The 24,248-nt window shown below is 38.4% G+C and overlaps 1 protein-coding gene across 1 annotated transcript in view; it reads right to left on the bottom strand.

Moving 5' to 3' along the window:
- CHN2 (chimerin 2) overlaps positions 1-24,248 on the bottom strand; it is a 95,972-nt gene that overhangs the window by 35,028 nt on the left and 36,696 nt on the right. The window contains exons 4-6 of the mRNA XM_053466311.1: positions 21,263-21,294; positions 18,192-18,305; positions 15,763-16,048 (exon numbers count right to left, since the gene is read on the bottom strand). Coding sequence (XP_053322286.1) covers positions 15,763-16,048; positions 18,192-18,305; positions 21,263-21,294 — 432 coding nt within the window. The remainder of the gene's footprint in view (positions 1-15,762; positions 16,049-18,191; positions 18,306-21,262; positions 21,295-24,248) is intronic.

Here is a 24,248-nt window from a genome sequence, read left to right as displayed (position 1 = left end):
GTTACAAACAGTAATGGCTTTCCTGAGACAGCTCTGACAACATTTGTTATGTTGTCATTGGGGTATGTTCTGAATGCTGCTGCCCTTCTAACATGGGTCTAATCCCAATTCTGCCTACATACTGTGTGTTTACCGGTAACATCAATACCTGGGAACTTTCTATATGAACTGACTCTGAAAATATTAACCCTTTAATAGGCCAATATGTAGCTTTGATGTAGCAACTCGTCAAATGCTTTAACCAAAAACCCTTGAGAGTTCCTATGTATGGTAACATCACCCACAGCATTGAGAACCAGAATACTAGTAAACAAGCACATGTGATGTGTCCTGTGCTGTTTTAAGTCAGTCCTGTTCAATCGGCAAAGCTGTCCATATGGTGGAGCTTATCTCAACTTAGTATATGTGACCCTTATAGTCTATAATCTCCTTTACTGCCATATGTAGGTATAACCGCATGCAACTATTCTCTTGCAAGGAAAAAGAAAGTGTATAAACACATTTAAATCTGCTGTTCCACCTACTCTGCTGATTTTAACACTTTCTAAAGCAGCATCGGGTCTTATTCCTATATTATTGCTGTTATGTACTAAATTATAGTTTTACCGTTTAAGTACAGGCGGAATGAGCCATGTGTTGCTCAGCCCTCTTGCACTCAAAGGGTGAAGGTCTGCGAGAGAAAACATACGAAAATTGTTTCTTAAATTATACAATAGGGCCATGCTCAGGGTAGACTTAACAAGGGAGCAGGTGAGTAGCTATACCCTGGTCTGGTAAACTCTTATTTGACTTATTTAAAGTGAGACACTCAAGATTTATTTCAGGCACCATCCTGCTGAATAACCCTACTCCCCTCCTTTTTAAGGCAGTGGAGACCATGGGCCAGTTGGGAAGATCACAAGATCTGTAAAATTGTAAAGATCACAAGACCTGTAAAATTACATCGTAGTTCTCATATTGCCATGTTGCAATGTTTTGAAGCTGAGCGCCATGATATGAAGCCATATTCATTACATCGCACAGTAACCGGACAAGTAGGGTAGATTGGTGGTTCTGCCGCCAGCCCTGCCTCTAACATGGCTGGATACGTCACATGCCCTTCTGCTTCAGTATCTTTTGGTTAAATATGTTTGGAATAAGCACTGGATAGTAAGCATTGAGCATTTGGCCAATTTTTTAAATGTTAAAAGCGGTCGGCTCTACCTTGGTTAGACTGTCAAGCAGCAAGTATACTTTCTAACCAAAAAGTATTTGGACACCCCTCCTTACTATTGAGCTTAGGTGTTTCAACTGATTTGATACAGTCAAGCACACAGGCAGCCATCTCCATAGACAAACATTGGCAGTAGAATAGGTCATACTAAAGAGCTCAGTGCCTTTAAACGTGGTGCTGTCATCAGATGTCCACCTGATGTCAGTGGACTGCTTTTCTGCGGAACCACATCAAATATCACTTATCCCCGATCTTTTTATCACTCTCAGGCCACCGACATTTGTTTTATGTGTACTTATCGCAAAACATAGCCAGCTGGGGCTAGGAGTCATGACAGATAGTCCCTTTATCACACACACTATGCTCTGGGGACCAGCTATAACCAGAAACAAATGGAAGGGATTCATGCTATTGCATCAAACTTGTTAACCTCTGTGAGGCACAGGTCTAAACTGTACACCAATCCGATAAAATAATACGCAAGAACAATGCATGATCTTTTATTCCAATGGCTTCTGTTTCACTCTATTAACTGAATAGTTATTCTGAATGCACTACAAAACTCGTTGACCTCTCATATCATTGAATACCTACAAATTATCTCTTGCACGCAAAACAAGGTCAGAGTTTCTAGAAAAGTTAACCATTTAAGTGCAGTTGTACTTTACTTCACCTTATAAAAAGGCTAGTTAACAGTCATGAAAGAGGATCTGTGTGTTATCCCGCACAATTACTTGTGATCAAAGCACCAGGCAGAAAGCATGGTGACAAAATTGAAATAACAAAATATGCAACTCTCCTGAGCTTAGCAATAAAGCTCGCCCGATGAAATACGTTGTTGTGAGTGCATTAAATAACTCTGTTATTATATATGCAAGTTTTGTATATATATCAAAAAGAACATGTGGATGAGGTTGCAGTTACTAATAATTAACACTTTAAACTACAATAACTCATGGTCTTGCATATTCTTATCATTGTATATGGAATTTAAAATGGTATTGGAATAGTTTAGGATGGTGGTCACAAAAAATATAACCCCTTTGACCACTTCATATTAAGGTCTATGTATTCAGAATGCAATGTCATAAAAGTCTCTGTTGGTGTAATGGTCAGGTGTCCCAATACTTTTGTCCATATAGTGTAGTTAAAATGGATTGTCTAAAGCGGATAGACTTGGATGCATATTTCACAGAGGTTGCTAGAAATAAAGAAATCAGTGTGTGTGAGCATAGATGTGTATGTGTAAGTTTGTGAGTATAGATGTGTGTGTGTGTGTGTGAGCATAGATGTGTATGTGTAAGCATTTGTGAATGAGCATAGGTGTGTGAGTGGTGTGAGATGGAGTGTGTGTTAGCATCAGTGGAGTTAGAATGAGTGTGTACGAGTGTATACGTGAGTATGAGTAGGTGTGTTAGCATGTGTACATTTCTGTAAGTGTGCTTACGTGCACTGATCAGGCATAACATTATGACCACTGACAGATGAAGTTAATAACACTGATAATCTTGTTATTATGGCACCTGTCAGAGGGTGGGATATATTAGGAGCATCTCTAAAACTGCAGCTCTTGTGGGGTGTTCCTGGCTGCAGTGTCCAGTATCAAAAGTAATCCAAGAAGGGAAAAGTGGTGAACTGGTGACAAGGTCATGGGCGGCCAGGGCTCATTGATGCATGTGAGGAGGGGGGGTCAAAGGCTGGCCTGTGTTGTCAAATCCAACAGAACAGCTACCGAAGCTCAAATTGTTGAAAATGTTAATGCTGGTTCTGATAGAAAGGTGTTAGAAGACACAGTGCATTGCAGTTTGTTTCATATTGGGCTGCGTACCTGCAGACCAGTCAGGGTGCCTTTTCTGAACCCTGTCCACTGTTGAAACTGCCTGCAATGGGCAGGTGAGCCTAAGAACTGGACCAAAGAGCAATGGAAGAAGGTGGCCTGGTCTGATGAATCACGTTTTCTTTTACATCAAGTGGATGGCTGGGTGCACCAGGATGCATCCATGGAGGCCCAACTTGCAACTTACAGGACTTAAATGATCTGCTGCTAACGTCTTGGTGCCAGATACCACAGCACACCTTCAGAGGTCTAGTGGAGTCTATGCCTCAACGGGTCAGAGCTGTTTGGTCATAATGATCGGTGTACGTGTGCCAGAGTGTATGTTGGCGGGGAGGTAAGGGGCACAGGAAGCTGGTTGGGGGCAAAGATTGCACCGCTAAGCTGTTTGGGGGAACTGACAAGCTGGAGCAAAGACTGCACAGGCAACCTGTTTGGGGACACCGTAGGATATGTTGCTTGGTGAGGTAGGGGGGCCCTGGACAATTTTCGCACCGGGGCCTGTGATTTCTAGTTACGCCCCTGACTAGGTTGTTTGATGTTAAAATACATTTAAAACATACATCCCCAAAATATTTTCATTATATTTATTTTGGCAATAATCACAAGTCTTTTATTACCACTTTCTTTTAAGCACATGTTTGGAATCAACCCAGTGTTTTTTTTTAGAAGGATCATAAGCAACAATCGGTTTGTCTTAAATTTATTAAAGGTTTTAATTTAGTAAGATTAGCTATAAATCCTAGGGGATTAAGAACGCTGGAATATGAAATATGTTTTCTATTATATTCTCCCAATATGGGTTAATGTAAAGGCATTCTAGCCATATGGTGGTCACAGCATATCTGTGATTTTGAAATCCTAAAGATCAATCAAGTTCCGCAGATCTTTTTATAGATAATTTGGGGTCAAATACCATCCTATGAGTATTTTAATATTTATATGGAAGTAGAGATTGATGAATTATTAATATTCTCCCCCAATGTTCCTGTTAGCAAACAATGCAGTTCTGAATAGGGGATCAGGCCGGAGGGTATACCTGGGCCCTATACCTGATTCTTTGCATGAAAGAGCATGCAACTAAAAAGAGTCAGGTCAGTCAAATTAACCCTTAATTTCCAAAAAGCATGGATATCTGAAAAACAGCAATATAAATTAGCATAAATAATATTTCCTCAATGATATAAACATTGAGTATAAGCAGTAGGTAAAAGTGTCATGTTTATAACACTTAACTTGCAATCCTGATTATTTTATGGGCCTTCCTTATGTTTAGGTCTAGGTAGTTTTACTTCATTGAGAGGGTGGTAGAACAGCCTTTAGCAGAAGTGGTAGAGGTTAATACAGTGCATAGGATAGACATAATAATCCTTAAATGGTCCTTAAAATAATGGTTATTAAAATAAATGTCATATGACTGCTAGGTAATGCAATGTTTTGTAAGATGTCCTAATTCTATTTTCGAGTGGCTGCAAAACATTTTATCACAATGCCTCAGGCTTCAATTATATGTTTAGCTCTGGACAAAAAGGCAGTGATAATACCATAACAAATGTAAGCTTATTGTATGTTGCCAGTGGAAACAAGCCCAGGGTTGAGTCGACTTAACTCAATGTCACACCAATAAGGTTTAAAGGGGGTGAAGCTATGATAGGCCCTTTGAGGTATTTGAGGCCTTGCCTGGTCTGCAACCCAGTTGCCCTGTGTTTCTGCTTTCTGCCAGTGCGCAATGCCAGCATATCTGGAAACTCTCCAGTTCAACATCCGAATCCGCCAGGTCGCAGGAGTGTGATGCTGACACGCCCCACTCCCCGCCCATTTCCCAATTAAATGGGGGGGTCCTGTGACATCAGCAGGAAGGCCCACAATGTCAGCAGGCTGCCCACCAACATTACTGGACCATCCACTGACGTCATCAGGTAGTCTTGGCCGCATCCTGCAAGAGTAGGCTATGCGCAGCCCGGCCCAAAAAGTTCCCAGGTATAAATACCACTTAGACTCAGGCACTGTGTTCCTATTTCACTAATGTTATTCAGACACTACCACTATTACACTGATCCCTAGATCCTTTGACCATGTACACCACACACGCAACTGTGATGATTGCAAAAACACAAAAAGGAAGAACAATGGTGAGCAATTTGTCTGGCACTAGGATTCTCAGGACATGAAGCCAACCCGTGCACCACTAATTCCATAAACGGAATACATGGAGTAATAATGTCCTTGATTTTACAAATGGCAGATCATGTGGACATATGCCAGGTGGTGCTTGGACTGTGTGCAGACTGAAATGAGCCCATAGACATTGCAGGTGTTCAAGAGAGATAAACTGCTGAGCACAGAGATGAGTAATAGGATTAGTATTAATCAGCAGCCTCCCAGCCTATCAATACCGTGACTTACAGGATAGCATAAATAGTTGCTTTTAGTTTATGATAATCCCACTAAACCTTCATTTGAAGACTGCAAGCTATGAGCTACCACTTACTGTACCTTGAAGAAAATTTCATTACAACCATATAAAATAACAGGCTATAAGTCCCTGAAGAACAACTAAACTTTACTTGATGCCATCATATTAAAGTGGAAAAAAGGTCTTCAAGAGCTCATAAAATTCCAAGAATCTGTTAAGAAATTTCACAGATAATAAGTGCAGTGCAATTTTAATTTTTATTCTAAATGGCTTTTATTTGGTTTTTTAAATGAATATAGTTTTAAAGGTACATCAGAAGATCTGAAGGTATACTGGGAAAAGCATTTATATTACCAGAAGCAGAAGAAATGTTCTCCCCAGCATCTTTCACTGTATGTAAGGTTTATACAAGGGTGGGGGTGGGAGTGGGGGGTCGGTAGCCAATCCATGCTACAAGTTACATTGAAGTCCATGCAAAATGTATGGCATACAAATCATGAATGTACTAGACAGTGTCTTTAATAATAACTGGTCAAACAAATATTCAGCTGTAACAAAAACAGCATATTTTACAAGTCAAATAGGAAACTGTGATTTGTTTTTCTTCTTTCTTGGCAAACAATATTGACATGTTTCAATTTAGAATGGCATGGCAGTACAACAGACACAAGTCCCCTGCAATGTACTGCCCATCGACAGCATGCAATTACTGTAATTTGTTTAAAATGGTTCCATATGCTTTTGATGGCTCAGATGGGGCTATGATTATGGTAAAAGTTGCCAGTTTTTAACATGCTTTCATTCTTTCAGTTTAAATACGTCAACACAAAAATGCCGTACGCCATGGTTCCCAAGAAAAATGAAGCCATCTCTGCTAGATTACAAATGCCACAAATACCATCAAATCATCATGATATTTTTTAAAGGAACGGTCATCCAAAAAAAAAAAAAAAGAATAAGAATATGAAGCTTCTCTGTGCATTCTGTGTCCTGCAGCTTCCCTGAAGGAAACCTTTGAACTAAACGTGTAAATAAACAACCATACAAGTAATAGATGTCTTCAATCAAAGATGATAAAGGCTGTGATGATAGCATTTTTCCTTTAAATATGCCCCGGTGGGCTCCTGGCTGTAGGTGACTAAAGCCTTTCTTCTTTATTGTATGGGATAAGGCTTCCCTCCACAGCCTGCTAACTGTGATGAATTCTATAGGGGTTATGCATTAAGGTAACACAACTGCATGGCGGACATAATACCAAGTGTCGCAACTATGGCAGAATATCTTAGAAAATGAATTAGAAGCTTCTATAGATATTTCTGTTGCTTCTGTTAGGTCTACATTTTGGCATAACTGATGTACTGAGTGTTTTTGGTATTGCTTTTTGCCTACCATACAACTATAAACCACCCCCTATGAAAGCCACTTGGCTAGTGTTCGTCCATAATCCCCAATTCCCCATGTCGTCGGCCTCCATGTCTGCGGTCTCTGGTGCAGACATGGAGACATAATTAAAAGAATAGGTGTAATAGATGTTAGAGGAGAGCAAGATGAGAGATAAATTAAGAAGACTAACATATTATTCAAAGACCTGAAGCAATTGGTTGATGCCAATAACCACCCACTTTAACGAGTTATAGAACCAAGTATATGATGCCAATAGTTACTTCCTGCATCACATAGCATTCCTTAGTCAGGAGAATGAATGGTCTCTTGTAACACTACAAAGAATGTGAGTGATGAACGACTCTGGTCTTCCTTCCACATGTGCGTCAAAGAGAGAAATGTTTTTATTATTTCAAGTCTGTTTGAAATTAGTAAAGCCCCAGCAGCGACGGGGTGTGTGTGTGTGTGGGGGGGGGGTGGTTGTGATGCAGATAAAACATGACATTTATAAATAAAGATATCATGTTTGCCATAAAACCTTTCTTGAATAATTCCTTCTTTTGTACGACTGTAGCCCCAGGAATAAAAAACAAAGGAAGGAAAGCTCACAGTTCTGGGCGCCAACTCTGGCCAACCCTGGCTAGGCTTCCAAGAATTCATGCTATCCTTTTACCCAGAAGCGCCTTAAAGGGGTTGTTCCACAAAAAGCTACCAACTTAAATATTACCAACTGCATTGGTGTGGTAGATGAAAGTAAAGTGATTTTAATGCAAAAAAAAAAAGAAAAGAAAAAAAATGCACTTTTTGGAGACTTCCCAAGTTTGTCAGTGACCGGTCAGTTGTCTCTTTGTGTTTCTGTATTGTGTTATTGGAATGTATTAATTAGGAGCTAGCAGGAGAGTTGACCATACTTCACTATGAATTATAGAGGGCCATGCCCAGTGGCTTTCTGCTGGAAGAAAGGCAATGCTGGACCTGCATAATGCATAATGCATAAGTACATTCTTGAGAGGGCCAGCGCAGCTCTTGCCTTTGTCCTATCTCGCACTTGTTTATTTTGCCCTCTTTGTTAGTGTCTGTTTAATATTCATTCATTCATTGTATTGCTAACTAAAAACTAGCAGGGTATACAAAGTCAAATTGTTTTTGCCATTTAAAAAATATATAAATAGTAAATTCATTCCTAAAGCATAATGCATTACACAGATCTAAATGGAGATACAAATTCTTATTTTATTAAATAAAAAGCTGCATGAAGAAGAGGAAAGCTCCATCCTGGTGTCATTAAGATAAAGTGCTTAACAACAGACTAAGACCTAACATTCACGCATGGACATACAAATCAATCAGCTCACAATGCAGACAAAAGCCCAACAAAGGCTTATACAGTCTTGCAAGGTCAGGGTCAGCATAATACACAATGCGTTTTAATCTGCACCTGCTTTTTAGTTTTAGATACAAAATCAGAAACATGCCAAAAATTTTTTTTAAAAGGTATACTGTATTAAAAAACCGTATAAGCGCCATTTGGTTATGAGATTTAAGCAAAATGTAGAAAAGATAGATGGCATGTGTGCATTTAAACAGTTATTGATCTATAACTCCATTTCTGGTTGTTTGGGTAATATGTGATCATTTAAAAAAATATTTTATTATAATATGCTTTCTCTCAAGCCCGAAGGAAATAATGCCCGGCATGACATTTTACAAAAAAATGGTTTTATCTCATGCTTAGCAAAGTACTGATTATTTAAGGCCATGCAAATAGAAATAAGCAGTGCAAACAAAGGAAAAGAAACTCCCGTTTGTTTAAAGAATTCCTTCTTCTCCTTCAGAAATTCACTTGAAAGACCAAACCACTTTTTATATAAGCGTATATATATATATATCAGCACAGAAATATAGTACCCATTTAAATCATCAATTACGCCACTTTATACCGCAGTTATACTTTATAAGATCATTGTTAGCATTTCACACCTTGACAGGTTTTTGGTGTTTAAATTCCTTTATATTCTATCTGCAAATGTGCCTTTGTTAATATTTACTTTGAACACAAGGACCTCTGGTGGCAAAAGTAAAAATATCCACTTGGGTGTTTTAACTAAAAAACTTTCCTTGCAGTATGTAAAGCAGGGGCGTCCAGCCTGCAGCCCTCCAGCTGCTGCAAGACTACATCTCCCATAATGCTCTTTCAGCTAAGGGGCTGGCTGAGGAGGATGGGAGATGTAGTCCTGCAGCAGCTGGTGGGCCGCAGGTTGGACGCCCCTGATTTAAAGGAACACAATCAGACTTTTGTTACTATGTCTATGAAAACTCATAGCTGCTTTAATATAGCGCTTCTAAGCAGAGAATCCCTGTTCATACGTTATTATAATAAAAATAATTATTAAAACACAATGTTTCTGTAATGTTTAAGATTATGTTAGGTGGGGCAAACATATTTGTCTAGGCAATGAACCTTTTCCCATGGAAGAAAGCAATGCACTCTACCAAGCTTCTACCAATAGATGTTATATTACATTCTACACACAACCTATCTACACACAACCTATCTACCCATCCATGTGAAATTTCTTATTGGAATGTATGGTTCTAACAATCACCTCAATATCCACCCAAAAATATTTCTCCACGACCTACTAAAAGTACATCCTACCATGATCTCCACTAAACGGGGCTTAAAATCCAACCAGCATTTTTGGAGCCAAGGTCACCCATACAAGCCTTTAAATGATATTGATGCAATCACATCAACATTGTTGGGTCTTGCCAAAAAATATCAGCCAATAAGTTACTAAATGTATCTTTCTACACCTCACCTGCTACAAGAAGCAGCTTTTACCATATAAATACTACACCATTCTCTGATCCAATATGCCATGGACAGGAACCATTTCTTAACCTAGTGATGATCCTACCTCCATGACCATGTACATAATGTATGTTCCACATTCTGTGTTTGGCTGACTGCACCCTGTACCCACCTCTTTCACAATACGCCATATGCACAATTGTGAAGTAGTTTTTTCTGCTACATAGACATTGGTAAATAGTGTGCTTAAGATAAAGAACATTTCTAAACTGATTTATATATGTGAAACAAGGTTTATATCACATGACTTCATTGGGTCATATAACCCGGAAGCCAGGAACACAATACGTTCATTATAAATGGTTATATTTTAAATTGTGATTACTGGATCAATTACCAATAGAATGGTTGACCTAAGCGAGTCTTCATTCAATGTAAAAATGTTATGTTTTACTGTTAAGAAAAGAAAAATAAGCATTTCCAGTGCAATCAATGGTTGTGCCATTTATATATACATAAACCTGGGCTGAACTGCTGATTGTTCAAAGAACTGTAGCAAATCAGTTAACTATTTGACCCAGAAACTTAATTTAGAAAGAAGTGCATCAAAAAGTCCACAGTAAAAAAGCAAATCAATAAGCTTCAAATAACATGTACTTTTTCTACAGTGAAAAACCTACTGACCTTAAACATTGAGTCATATTATTGATTGACTTAGTATAATTGAATGGGAATTTTTAACTACAAAAGTTATTTCTGGCGAAAAGTTTGAAATGCGGCCTTTACATCATAGCAGCCAACATTACATTGGTTGCTATGGTAACTATAACAGTTAAAAAAATCCGCCCCCATTTTTCTATGCAAAAACTGACACCTAACCATAATCGTGGTTCAGCATAAGGTTGCATACTATGCAACTGGTAAAATTAAATAAGAAAAAAAGAAAGATTTTGGTAAAATAGTGAATATAAACCTTCTAACAATTCTCTGAGTAACCCAAGCAGGAAAGAGGGAGGGTGCTTTCTTATCTTTTACTTTAATATTTAATCCAACCCCTTCCCCTAACATATTTCTTGTATCTCTGTACGGTGTTCTAATCAGAAGAATTATTTGGCAGACCTTTGCTGTCCCACTGAGGAAAGTCTGAGTAGTCCTTATGGCCTCTCCTTAAGAGTAGAAATTCTAGACCTGGACCCGTTGTTCATTGTGTGTATTCTTCTTCTAATATACTGTCTGTAAACACCTGTGGAATGTATATTAAGGGGAACGAAAGAAGTACAGTGTTGCCATTGTGTTTTGCTTTTAAGGAATGTGTGGACAGATGGCCACGGATCATTTATTGTTATGCAACAGAAAGCACAAAAGGCCAGATACCTTTGCCTTAAATACCAAAATAAATTACTTTACAAGTCTGCTTGGGTGTTTCACAAAGCCCACTTCTAATTAAGGATCCCCTATGTGCCTGTTTGAAAAATGTCATTATATTAGTATGAGGACATTAGGTTTTACATAAAAAAAATCCAATTCTGCAATAAGCAGATACTAAAGTTCCTTCATCATCTACCAATTGTTTGTTCACCATTTGTTCCAGGACACATGTACCTTTCTTATTTTGGTGACCAGTATACATAAAGCGTTGCTCCTACGGCATGTAGGATGTGTAGCTGAGTAACTGATTCCCTTCCCTTTCACTACGGAGATCCAAAAAGACAAAAACATATGCCTGGGTTTTCATGCTTTGGCAGATCCATAGCATTTTGCTGATGGGCATACATCACAGAGTATGCAAAAGTATTAGTAGCATGACTTATCCTAAAAAATACTATTGTGTAAGCATAGAAACATGTAATATAAAAAAGCTTAATTTCCTTCTAATTCTTCTATTACCACTTTTAATCTCTGTACCCCTGTCCAAAGACAAATGAATGAATGAACAAATAAGAGGAAATAGCAGGAACATATAAGTATAAATCAACATAAAACTACACCTTGGAGGAGTGATTGATAGGATGTGAATCTTCTAAGCAATGATTCACTCCATTTGATTTGGCAAATAAATAGCATTAAGTGATCATTATTTTGCTTTAGGACATAGGACTGAAATCTTAAAGGCTAAGGAAAATGGAAAGAGTGACTTCACCAAGCAACATGTCCCACAGTGCCAGTTTGCCCCCCAAACAGCTTGTGAGTGCCACCTTTGCCACAATACAGTATATTAGTGCCCTCTTAGCCCCATAACAGCTTGCTTGTGCCATATTTGCCCCAAACAGCTTGCCTCTGCCATATTTGCCCCCTAAATGCTTGCCTCTGCCATCTTTGTCCCCAAACAGCTTTTCAGTGTCATCTTTGTCCCCAACTGCTTATCAGTGCCCTCAAACAGCTTGTCTGTGCCATATTTGCCACAAAAGAGCTTGTCAGTGTCCATAAGCAGCTTGTTTGGGTCCATCTTTCACACCCAACAGCCTTTCTGTGCCATCTTTGCCTTAAACAGTTTGCCAGTGCCACAACCAGCCTGCGACCATGAATGTTAGATCTCTGCTTACATTAATATGAATATATATATCTTCCAATACAGCATAAAGATATGTAAGGAAGATGTCTTCAATGTATACATGTCTACATGTTTGCTACTTTATTTGGAGCCTCTACAAAAAGACATAGGGTACATCTGTGCACCTATAGGCAGACTATGCTAAATTTAATAACTTTAAACCTTCTCCGGGTCGTGCTTGAATGGCTGTTTTACACATTTAAATGGTGCTAATAGTGGGCAAAAAAGTTGGATGTTGGATTAGAAAGTCTGACTTGAAATCAGCATTACAATTCATCCCAAAGGTGTTCAATGGGGTTAAGGTCAGGGCTCTGTGCAGGCCACTCAAGTTTCTCTACACAAAAGTATTTATGGACCTTGTTTTGTGCACAGAGGCACAGTGATGCTGGAACGGGACAGGGCCTTCCTTAAACTGGTGCCATGAAGCACCAGAGCACTCTGTCAATGCGCGTGGTCTATCGCTTCGTGGCTGAACTGTTGTTATTCCTAGATGCTTCCACTTACAGTGCACTGGGGCAGATCTAGCAGGGCAGAGATGTCATAAACTGACTAGTGGCACAGGTGGCATCATATGACATTTAAAGTCACTGAGCTCTTCAGTACGACCCATTCAACTGCCAATGTTTGTCTATGGAGATGATTGTCTATGTGCTTTTACCTACAAGTTAGCAATGGGTGTGGTTGAAACACCTAAACTCAATAATTAGGATTATTTTTTATCACATGGTGTGTATGGGTACACTTCTTTCTGCTTCTTACAGTACAAAATATTTGCTGCTCTTTGCCCACCATCTGCATTCAGAAGATGTGACATACTGCCATTCAGCAGATTACATAGCATAGAATAAAGTTTTTTTTTCTTTTTACTAGGTGGGGCCTAAAGATTTGCTCTTGATATCTGTATACTGCAGTGCGTCATTGTCTGTATGTTCTATCTTGGAATAAACTTAATCAAGTTGTCAAGAAGACAATAAAGCACGCCTGGCTATGTGCAATTCCACCCTGTGCTAAGTTCAAAGATACGTGCAAAATAGCAGGCATGTGTAAACAAGAGTAACATATATTTTATTCCTTCTTAGGATCTTTAAAGCGTATTTGTAATGCTTGCTGGCTATAATTTTTGTAATTTTTCCATACTGGAAGTTCTGCGCCTCGTCATGATGTACCTTGATCTGTAAAACGTGTCTTCGAACAGTCAATTACGTTTTCTTAAATGCATCTACATACTATGCAATAGAGCTACTTACAGTATAGGGCATGTGGAAACAAGGTCATAAATACTTCAATGAAAAATAATTCTTTAGATCACTGTACATATAAGGCAAAGAAGGTAAGGGAGTAAGAGAGAGAGGGTATGTATGTTAAAATTAGTGTGTATGAGTAAGTGTGTATGTGTTAGCATGAGTGTGCACATGTGTTAGAGGGAGTGTGTATGTGTGTGTGTTAAGATGAGTGCATATGTGTTTGTGTGTCTATGTTAGTATAAGTTTGTGTGTAGTATGTATGTCTGTTACTGTGTGTAAATATGCGCACAAGTGCATATGTTAATTACCGTGGTGGCAAGGGACCACTCATCTGGGAAGGCTTTCCACAAAATTTTGGAGTGTTCATGTGGGAAATTTAGCCCATTCATCCAGTAGAGCATTTGTGAGGTCAGGCACTGATGTTGGACAAGAAGGTCTGGCTTGTAATGTCCGTTCCAGTTCATCCCAAAGGTGTTCGATGGGTTTGTGGTCAGGGCTCTGTGCGGGCCAGTCAAGTTCTTCCACACCAAGCCCATTCAACCATAAAAATGGCCCCAAACTGTTCCCACAAAGTTGGAAGCACAGCATTGCCCCAAAAGTCTATATATGCTGACTGGGACATTCCAAGACATTTTAGACACCACATGCACCGAATGCCCCCCTAAATCTCTGTATCTATCCTAAATCATTTTTTCTCATTCAAGACATAGAAGCTTAACTGCACATCTGTAAGGTGTACAAAATTATACCTGCATGTACATATAATAGCCACTAGAGGTCAGTCGTGATTTCTTTAGAATGTTTGGAAGTGATTGCTGCTCGCCATGGATTTAAGACACAGATGCTGAATCCTGTCACCAAAGAGCGACAGTAATGTAACGAAAAGGGTGGAGAATGGGGAGATCCTAACAACAGGAGGTCTTTACAACTGTTCTCATTGATATTAGCAAAAAGTTGGTTACTAACAGATATATATTATTACTATTATTAGAAATGCACTGACAAGCAGAATTTAGTATAGTGAACAGCAAAAGTTTAGTATTGGGGTAAATGTCAAATCCCTTCCATATGGGTAATATTAAGGAATTAATCTTCATTTACCACATTTGGTTGCCTTTAACATGAAACTATTTTTTGGCCATAAGGTATGAAATGCACTGGACCTGGCAGACAATTTGGTTTATAGACACTCTAAGATGTTCTTCCCTTTCTATCACGTGTAACTGCTTCAGTCTTTAGTCACTTTGTGCTTGGCTGTGTGTTGCCTACTGAATTGCACTGTTGCTTAGTGAGTAAGGATGTGTCTGTATTAGCTCTTTGTCTTCTTTGGGTCGTCTAGGGCACGGACCCGGTAGTATCACTATTCCATGTGTGCACGCAAAAGTCCCATCTACTTTATAAATTACAAGCAAGTCACATTCCATCAGGACAGAACACCGCAGGCAATGCCATCATTATTTTCACATCCACAGCCTCCGCTCTCATTAGAGCTTCACTGACACATTTACATTAACCTCCCCAAAGGGGAGAAAAAATCTGGCATGACTGAGGTGTTCTCTAATTTGTTTGTCAATGAAGGTCAGAAATGTAAAAACTAAAATCCATGGACTGCGTTCTTTCCATACGTCTAAACTGATCATGAAGTATTTCTAAACTGCACATAGCAACACAGTGAACTGCAGCAGAGAAATATCCATGGATAAAATTATCCGACATTGGATCACAAATGTCGTTTGTCCAGTTAGGTTGCATGTGACTGTATCTGGGATTCTATCGCTGCATAAAGAGAACCATTTGTGTTATTATTTAATCAAGCTGATGTTCTGTTTTTATGTTAATCCAATTTGTTTTTTAGCTCTGTCATCCAACAAACTGCATAATAATTGAATTGCCCTTCATTGCCCATGATCCCTCGGAAAAGACTTTATTTGAACCCCACTGTCAGCCCGAGCAAGAAGTTATAACTTCTGAACCCCTCCAGCCATTTTTTGAAAACATACATTTATCATCTATTGAATTGTTATTGTTAGAATAACAATATAAAAATATATTACTAAAGAAGTATGTCCGCCATAAATTGGCCATTGGGTATTCACAGGTGAAGCTCCCCAGTTGATAACACTTTGATTACCAGCTGGCCCCTACATGTGACTTAAGCAATGTTCCAGCTAATGCTTTATGACACAACAAAGGATGGGAGCTCCTGAAGGATGGAGGTGTTGCTAGCCCGTGTCTCAGCCCTGGCATGGGTCTCCCCTTTTAAACTATTCATGCTTCAGGGATGAAATAGCAAATGCACTGTTTACCTTTTCCACGGATGGGTTTCCTTCATGTGACAGGTGTAATCTCTTTGATTCATTTTTCGTCCTGCTTAGTCTCCTCGTGACTTTTCCTTTCAGTTTTGATGAGTACCCAGTTTGTTCATAAATGGGGTTGGTTGTCATTTTTGCAATATACTCAGCAGCTTTTGTCTCTATGTACAAAGTTATAAGGCCATCTGTTACCAAATCATGGATGGATTCAAACCGTTTTTCTCCCACGAAGTGCTTGCCATCATAGAAAAGTCTGTAGTTTAACGTCTGGTGACCAAACCTGGACGACAGGTAATATTACATAAATGAGGAAAATGACAACTTTTTGAGATGGCAAAGACACAGAATTGTTAGATACTTAATGTGATTAAAAAGCTCATAGTAAATAAACATTATGTTGAAAGGCAGTGGTGTTACATACATTTGTTCGATCTTGTGACATAACTCACCTGTTTTCTAAGTGGCATGGAATTGTATACAAAGAAAAATAGAAAACATCCTTGTAATAGAGAGGATACACATGAGGACCAAATGTTTGAGTCCGCAAGTTTGGCATCTCATTATCATACCTGGGAACTTCTTGAGGGATGCGGCCAGGACTGCCCACTGATGTCAGTGGGCGGTCCTGTGACGTTAATGGGAGTTCCCCCTGATGTCAGTGGGAGGTTCCCCTGAAGTTGGGGGCGCTCCAGCTGACAGCAGCAGGAAACACCCCCATTTAAAGGAAGAAATGGGCGGGGAGCGGGGCGTGTCAAGGCCCCGCGACCCGGAGGATTCAGGTGTTGACCCGGAGAACCGGAAAAGCGGTGCTTCACCCAGAGTTCCCAGGTATGCTAATTATAAAGTAATACAGTGCTGTGAAAAAGGATTTGCTCTGTCTGGATTTCTTCTATTTTTGCACATTTCTCAAAGTTAAATGTTTCAGATCACCAAACTAATTTTAATATTAGACAAACATAACCCGAGGAAACACATCAAATGATCAAGATGATTTCATGTATAGTGGGGGAAAAAGCTATCCAACCCTACCTGGAGGTAGAAGGCATGGAGTCTGTGCCTCTCTGTAGTTTCCCTTTTTTTAACAGCTGTGGTTAAAAAAAAGTCAAAGTACATGGGCCAAATGACTCTTATCAACAAGTGAATGCTTCTATGTTTTTTATGAATTCCATTAGAGGAAAGCAAAGATTTAAAAGCCAGGGTATGCCTATGAATTGCAGGACTTTTACATGCACTGGAGAAGGAAGCCATAAATAAGATATTTTCTATTACCTTTAACCACAGGGTGACTTAAACAATTGTAGCGTTCTTTTTCCACGTGACAGCATTTTTCAATACATATGTTCTTGAAATTAAAGTAATGAATAAGGGTCACTGCAGACATTTGAAGGATCTATGCCCACTGCCCAGGATTAAGTGACAGAAAGCCAAACAAACAAAAATTATTATTATTATTATTATTATTAATGCAATATGCAAATGTCAACCCAGAATAAAGATTATCAGGCTTGACATTCTAGCACATGTGACATATCAAAATAACCAAAGTCTCAGCAAGGCAACACAGACTCTGGTACGTAAGCTTAATGCTAGAGATTACACGTAGGTGGCTTGGTTTGGTCTCAGGGATAATGTTTAACAAGCACATCAAACTGAACATTGGTTTCCAACTAGAGCAAATATATGAACCCTTCTCATGCTGAATTGGAGGCACTAGGCATTATTTTATAAAGCACTGCTTAACATTTGACACCGGAATGGTTAAAAAAGCAGTCAGGCTTAGTGCTGATATGTATTTTCAGTTATTTAGCACCTCAAAGGAACTGCGCTCAGGGAATACAGACTTGAGCAGGCTTTGTTAATACTCAAGTGATTCTCATTTACAATGTGGCACCACTTTGTTTCGGCTTGCTCCAGATTCTAAAACATCTTGCATTATAAACACTGCAGTCATAAATGATTCATGGCCATCCATGCAGCGTACATCCTCTGTGTACAACGGTTTAAAAGAATCTGTTGGCGATGTGCATGTTGGAATCTAAGCGAGGTGGAGAACACCACATCATACTGAGGAAGAGCCTCACTTAACCCGCGGCTGTGGGTCCTAAAGTCTGTCTGTGATTGTTGGGAGTTGTGGTTCACAACAGAAGATACCTAGCTATCCTGCGAATATATGAAATTTATGTAATTAAGACAGTGGTGCCACAAGACTCTACAGTTATAGGCAAACAAATGATGAATAAACATGACAAAAATAGGAGGAAGCAAATAGTTAATGGAAATGAGAAGCATTTTTGCTGTTTCTCCTGAGCAGACAATTATAGGAACTCTAACAGAATCAATATGGGAATCAGCTAGAAAACCCAGCTCCAAATAACTACTCAGCTTGCGATGGATTATTTCAAACGCACTTTGTATTTTCCTACCTAAGGGCCAGAGTGTAGCATCCGGATTGCCTTTGACTTTCTCGGATAAGGTATGCTCCTTCCACGCCACCCAGAAGCTCGTCTGCCTGCTCCCGAGAAAGGATGCCATGAAACCTGACAGACAGAAGAAACTATCTTATATGTTGTGCTTTTAGAAGGATAACATGTGTGCTTTTGTGAGTTCTTTACCATATCTGTGTCGTGTACCATAATATTCCAGCGCAGGATCACAAACAGCAGAATATGGCCAAGGAAGACTAGGAAATATTTAATTGGGAGTTACAGTTTACTGCATACACAAACTAAAAAACATTTTTTTTAATTTTTATAATAAATTACAGATTTATGTCAGAGAGCCACGAAGATTAACCAGGGTTTTAGACTACTGTTTATGCTGCTGGATTATCTAAAATGGAGTATAAGAGCGAGATATGTAACAATAAGATATCAAAAAGTTTGAGAATAACTCACCTGAATACCAATGGCTGCTTGACAGCCTGCTCGATAGTATATAACCATGAGGAATAACCCAAGTTTAAACTCACTCATACCATTACATAATCTTTATCAATTTATCACTTTTATCCTGCCCACGCAGGTAGTCCTGAACTTAAATGCAAGGAAAATCCCCTTCGCACAAGGGAACCAACCACCCCACACATACATTTGGACCTTCAGTGGGGTGCGGTAGGTACCTGAGCAGGGGTGCACCATAGGGAAGGCTTTTAAGTGGCTCTCAAACGTTTTGGTGTGTGATTTCACCAATTCTTGGAGTCCACCCCAAGTGGAAAGAGGAGTCTAGACCCCCTTGCTCATTTGTGCCTAAAGGGTACCTACCCAGAAGGGAGAGAGAGAGAAAGCTCGGTCACCTGGCCTTAAGATTGAGTTGACAATATGGAGCCAGAGGGATAACATGGATCCCTCTGTATAAGAGGCTGCTTAATACATGGGTGGCTATGGGGGACACTTTTATAAACTTGTGAGATAAGATGAGAACGCCATCAGAACCTAGGACCCTTTATTTTGCACTTCACTTAAATTACCCTAGCCTATGGGTGGTGGTGGAGGGGAATTCTTACAATTACCTGTTGTAGGTTGATGCCTGTAACACACAGAATCACACTTTTCGGAACCACCTTTTAAGTTGTTTTTGTGCATGTGTGGAGTTTTTATGCTGATTTTGCCTTGCATTTTGGTTCTGGACTGTCTGTGATGGCAGCATCAGACTGGAATATCAATGGAGACGTTTCTCTGAAATGGCCCATGTGAGCTAAAACTTGAGACGCTCCTGAACAAGAATATAATGTAGGACAAACTATTAAGCAGCTATATGTTCTCAGGGAGGTGTTTTCAAACTTTTTGGTAGATTCAAAATAAGCCCCATCTTTTGTTATCCCTGGTTGGCTAGCACAGCTTCTACCAACACTTTCTGTCATTATTACCAAGGTCAGCCTATAGGGATGGATCACAGGAAATCATTATCATCATAAAATATCGTTTATAAAGAAGAACAAATATACAACTTTTCTAAAAAGCTGGTGACTTTTGCAGTTTTGGTTCCTTTAGGTAATACATGAAGTAACCAGGAAGCAGGGTGTGTAAAACCAAAAAGGAACAAAGTGGTGGATGTTATGCACGTACAATAACTTAAGAACAAATGTTATTCAGCTATTTTTCATAATTAGTGAATGGTGCATATAAATGAAAGGCTTCCTGTGTTGTTAACTTCCTGTTTTTACCTCTGCAATGGGACTTAATATAACAAAACAAATCCACTTTCTTTCTTTCCTCCTTTTCATTCTTTCACTGTTTTTTATTTTATATTTTTCTTAATTCTCATACTTCTTCCCATTGATTTTTTTCTTTCTCTTTCTGTTTATTGTTTCATATGCACAATTTTTCATTCAATGGGCCTTACTGACTAAAGAAGAGATGGCAGAAGAGCTTTACTATTCATTATGAATGACCAACACTAGCAAGTTTCTCCAGTAAGAGGGCATGACCTGGTCCTGTATTATATATATATATAATGTAATGTGTACTTTGAAGAAACCTTATTGATTTAACCATGCATAACAAAAAGGCCAGCCAAGCTCTTCCTGCAGCAGAAGCACACTGAGGTTAGATCTTCATAATGTATAGTGAAATCAGAAAACCTAAAACCACAACGTTCACGCAAAGTCATGTCAACTCATCCTTTAGTGAATAAACCTCAGTGTCTCTTTTGTTTTGTATCTTTTCCTCTGATTTTTTTTATTTTCTCTGTCTCATTCACTCTTTCTTGTCTCTCCTAGTCTGCCATGTGTATCGTGTAGACAATGCATTCCACAACCTCTGTCCTGAGATGTTGTTACAACAAAATTACGCATAATTGGTGAAAATGGTTGCTCTGTAAATCTTTGGGAGTTTATTTTTTAAAAAGCCTGTGTATTAAAATTCCTGATGAATGAATTATTTTCCATATGACAATGTCACATAGGTGTGTAGTTTTGCTGCTGTTGAATACAGAATGTTTACTTTTCTAGATTTTATTTTAACTGTTTTCTTTTTGCCATTTTATTTACAGTAACACATGCTGTATATTTATATGGACAAATTCATTAGAAAAGCCATTGCTTCTTAGTCACTGTTGCTGTGATAGCTTTATGCTTTCACATTCCTCTACTGCACTAAATAGAATGAATGAGATTACTTATGTAGCTTTAGTCATCCGATGTGATGGATACACCAGATTATAATAACTAAAAAAAAGGCTGCTGAAACCTACATGCATTACAAATTTTGCATAATTACAAGATAATGTGTATGAGCAATAATGTATGGATAAATCACTTAAACTTATTTAAAAACAAATTAACAAGTAAAATAAGGCATTAGCAATGTCAAACTCACACGCTGCTTTTCGAAAAGGAACAGGTGCTCAGAGCAGCCCTTCAACAAGCATGATTAATGGTCCAACGCTACACTGTTAAGGAAGAAAACTGCTTGGAGCTGCAGTAAGCTCGCAAACCAGACCAGAGAGAATACATCACAGGTATTCGTTAAGAATAGAGATGAGTATTTTTACTTACTCCCTTCCATAATGCTTTGGTCTGTTCTGCACCTGTGTTAAATAAAAAATATGCATTAATACCATCACATTTGACACAATAAACGTTAAGGAAGATGAAAATTAAACCGCATTACATTAGCTTTCAAATAAACTCCTGATTCATACACAGAAGCCATGCAATCCTTGAAATGTATTTGTTATATATTAATAGCAAATATAGTCACATCCAATATATAAGATGTCAACATTTTTTGATACAACTGTTTTTTTTTCCAGAACTGACCTCCAAATGTTCTAATTTGCCAATTTCCTTTCTTTCATTCAAGAGAATGGGTATTCTACTTATTGTCAAAAATGTTCAAAAGAAACGCCCTTCACCTTCCTTTTGCCAACGCAAATTAGCAAAAGGCAAAGACATAAGTACGCTCACTCTTTCAAGTGCAGAAGCCTTTAGCATTTCTTTTGTCCTGGGATCTCTTGGGATACCTTCAGTTGTCTTTCTTGATAAAGTAGTCTACAGGTACTATGGCTTTCATAAAATCTCTGTTAGAGGAAAAGGTTTCTTGCCCATTGTAATGTATGTTGAAGCCAAACAGCGCCATCTCTAATTTTCAGCCCAAACCTAATCAATTCCTCGCCCAATGGAGTTCCATCTCTGCTAAGTATTGGCAACGTGATGTAGAAGATGCCATTTTTTCCCAGGGATGCATGTTATCAACAATATTAGAAATAGCAGAGGCAATACAACAATAGGGCGATTTCCCTTTTTCCACAGGGCATTTAATATTACAATGACCCCGGGATCCGACATCTCACAGCGACGTTGAAATATCCTACTGTGCCATGTAGCGGTTTCAACCTCTGACAATTCTATCCACACTTAATGATGTCATATTTAAGAAACAAACACACTCGGTTTCAGATTAAGATAGATCGAGTGAAATCGGCTACAGCCAAACTTGCTGACATTGGTTATTTATTTCATATTGGCTACCAGGTGCATTCTGCCTTACTCTGTTTAAATGTGGACATCAAAATAAAATTAAGTTTGAATTTGGTATAATGGCTGCACATAAATCATATACTCAAAGAGGGAAATTTGGTATACCTGAGTTGTAAGATTACATATATATATATATATATATATATATATATTCCTACAAAATGTGCATGAAAATTGTGAGAATACCCTTTTTACTATACATTTACCAGGTTTTTTTAGAAATACCTGAAATGCTTAAGAATTCTTCAGATAATTACAGCATATAAATCACATCATTGGATGTTCATGTATACGCATGTTTATGTATTTCGTAAAGAACCACATTTGATTTCCCCTCACCCCCGGTTTAGAGCCAGATCAATGTTAACCCTTACCTGTGATTATGGACTGCTTACGAATTATATTTTTACATTTACATCTTCTTGTGTTACTCTATTGTGAATACCCATAAAACTCAGAGCTGAAGCTATATAACTGACTTTATTAAAGGGGTAGTTGTGCAAATTGTGTTCGCTTTACCGATTCTATCAGAAGCACAAGAAGCCACATTTAGGATTGAACATGCAGGTGTCCCAATGTGTTGTCTCAAGGTAGACAAGGTAACATACCAGATAAAGTGGCTCTGCAACATAGAATCCATATATATATATATATATATATATATATATATATATATATCTCCGGAGAATGAAACGTGACACAATTGATTGAATTAAAAATAGTCTAAAGCCAAAAACATTAAAAATGAGTTGATGTGCTTTGATTTGTAAGAAAATGAGGTTCAAAATGAGATCTGATGAAATCCTAAGCAATTTTCATGTCAGATTTCAATTTGCTAAGAAAAAGGAAAGTTTGAGAATCACCGCTGCAGAAGACAATATAAAAGGAATATCAAGATGATTCTCAAATTGTTCATTTTTCAGAACACTGATATGGCCACAAACCATATAACAAGCATGGCCGCTGATTCTGATAATTATCTCTATCTACTAATGGGTGCTACTGCTTTGCTACAGTGTTCAAAGGAACAAACCAGGATGGAGGTGATTAAACCTGCATTAAATGGGCATACGCAGTTGCACAATTCTAAAACTAGTGATGCCTTCTAGGATAAAGGTCATGCAATTCCTTTTGGCCTTCAGTGATTATTGTGCCCTGGCCTCACTTAGACATTGACTTTGGATGTAGGAGGCAGCCGAAAAAACCCTCTACAGTTCATGTCATACTGGGTGAGGAAAGCCTTCAAAGAAACATTTTAATCCAATTTTAGAGTATCTATGGAATGTTTACTACATATAATAGATGCAATGGACAGAAATATAATAGTTGCTGCAGAATATCTATATAAAATAGTTTAGAAACATAAAATCGCAAGCTTATATGGCCGGGATCCAATTTGTTAGATGTATCTAGCCAGGAAAGATACTTTAAAGACTCTTACTGCAATAGGCCTAATAAACACATGTGCACTGCTGTATATATATATATATATATATATATATATATATATATATATATAAAATGTTTAGATATGTGACGTTACCTTTTGGTAGGGTCACAAAGAAAAGTTAAGACGAGAGGTCATGCTGAGACATGGGAACTTAGTTTGTGTGGCAAAGTGTGATGTGTGTGGTATGTGTTTGAGTGTGTCATTTTGTTTAGACTTTTGTGAAGAATTTTTTTTTTAGAAATAATATAAAGGAAAAAAAAATATTGCAGAAAGTGAATAATTGTGGTCAGAACTAGTGGGGGAAAAGGTTGCTTCCCACCCAAAAACAACAAAAGACTACCCAAAGGGTCAGAAATCAACAGCTATACCAACAGCATCCAGGGAAATCTGGAAATCTGTCAGGAAAGCCCATAGGAAGAGGAAAATGGGATTTGTTTTAACTTTAACAAATGAAAAAGAACAGTCTGTTCAAAGAACAGTTGATGTTCAGAAGATGCTATTTATGACCCTCAAGAGGCACTTGGCTTGTCTTTTTACAAGTTTCATTATTAT

Source organism: Spea bombifrons, chromosome 5, assembly GCF_027358695.1.
Source record: "Spea bombifrons isolate aSpeBom1 chromosome 5, aSpeBom1.2.pri, whole genome shotgun sequence".
Taxonomy (NCBI): Eukaryota; Metazoa; Chordata; class Amphibia; order Anura; family Pelobatidae; genus Spea; species Spea bombifrons.
The sequence above is the reverse complement of the archived record's forward strand: the minus strand, read 5'-3'. Positions and strand labels throughout refer to the sequence as shown.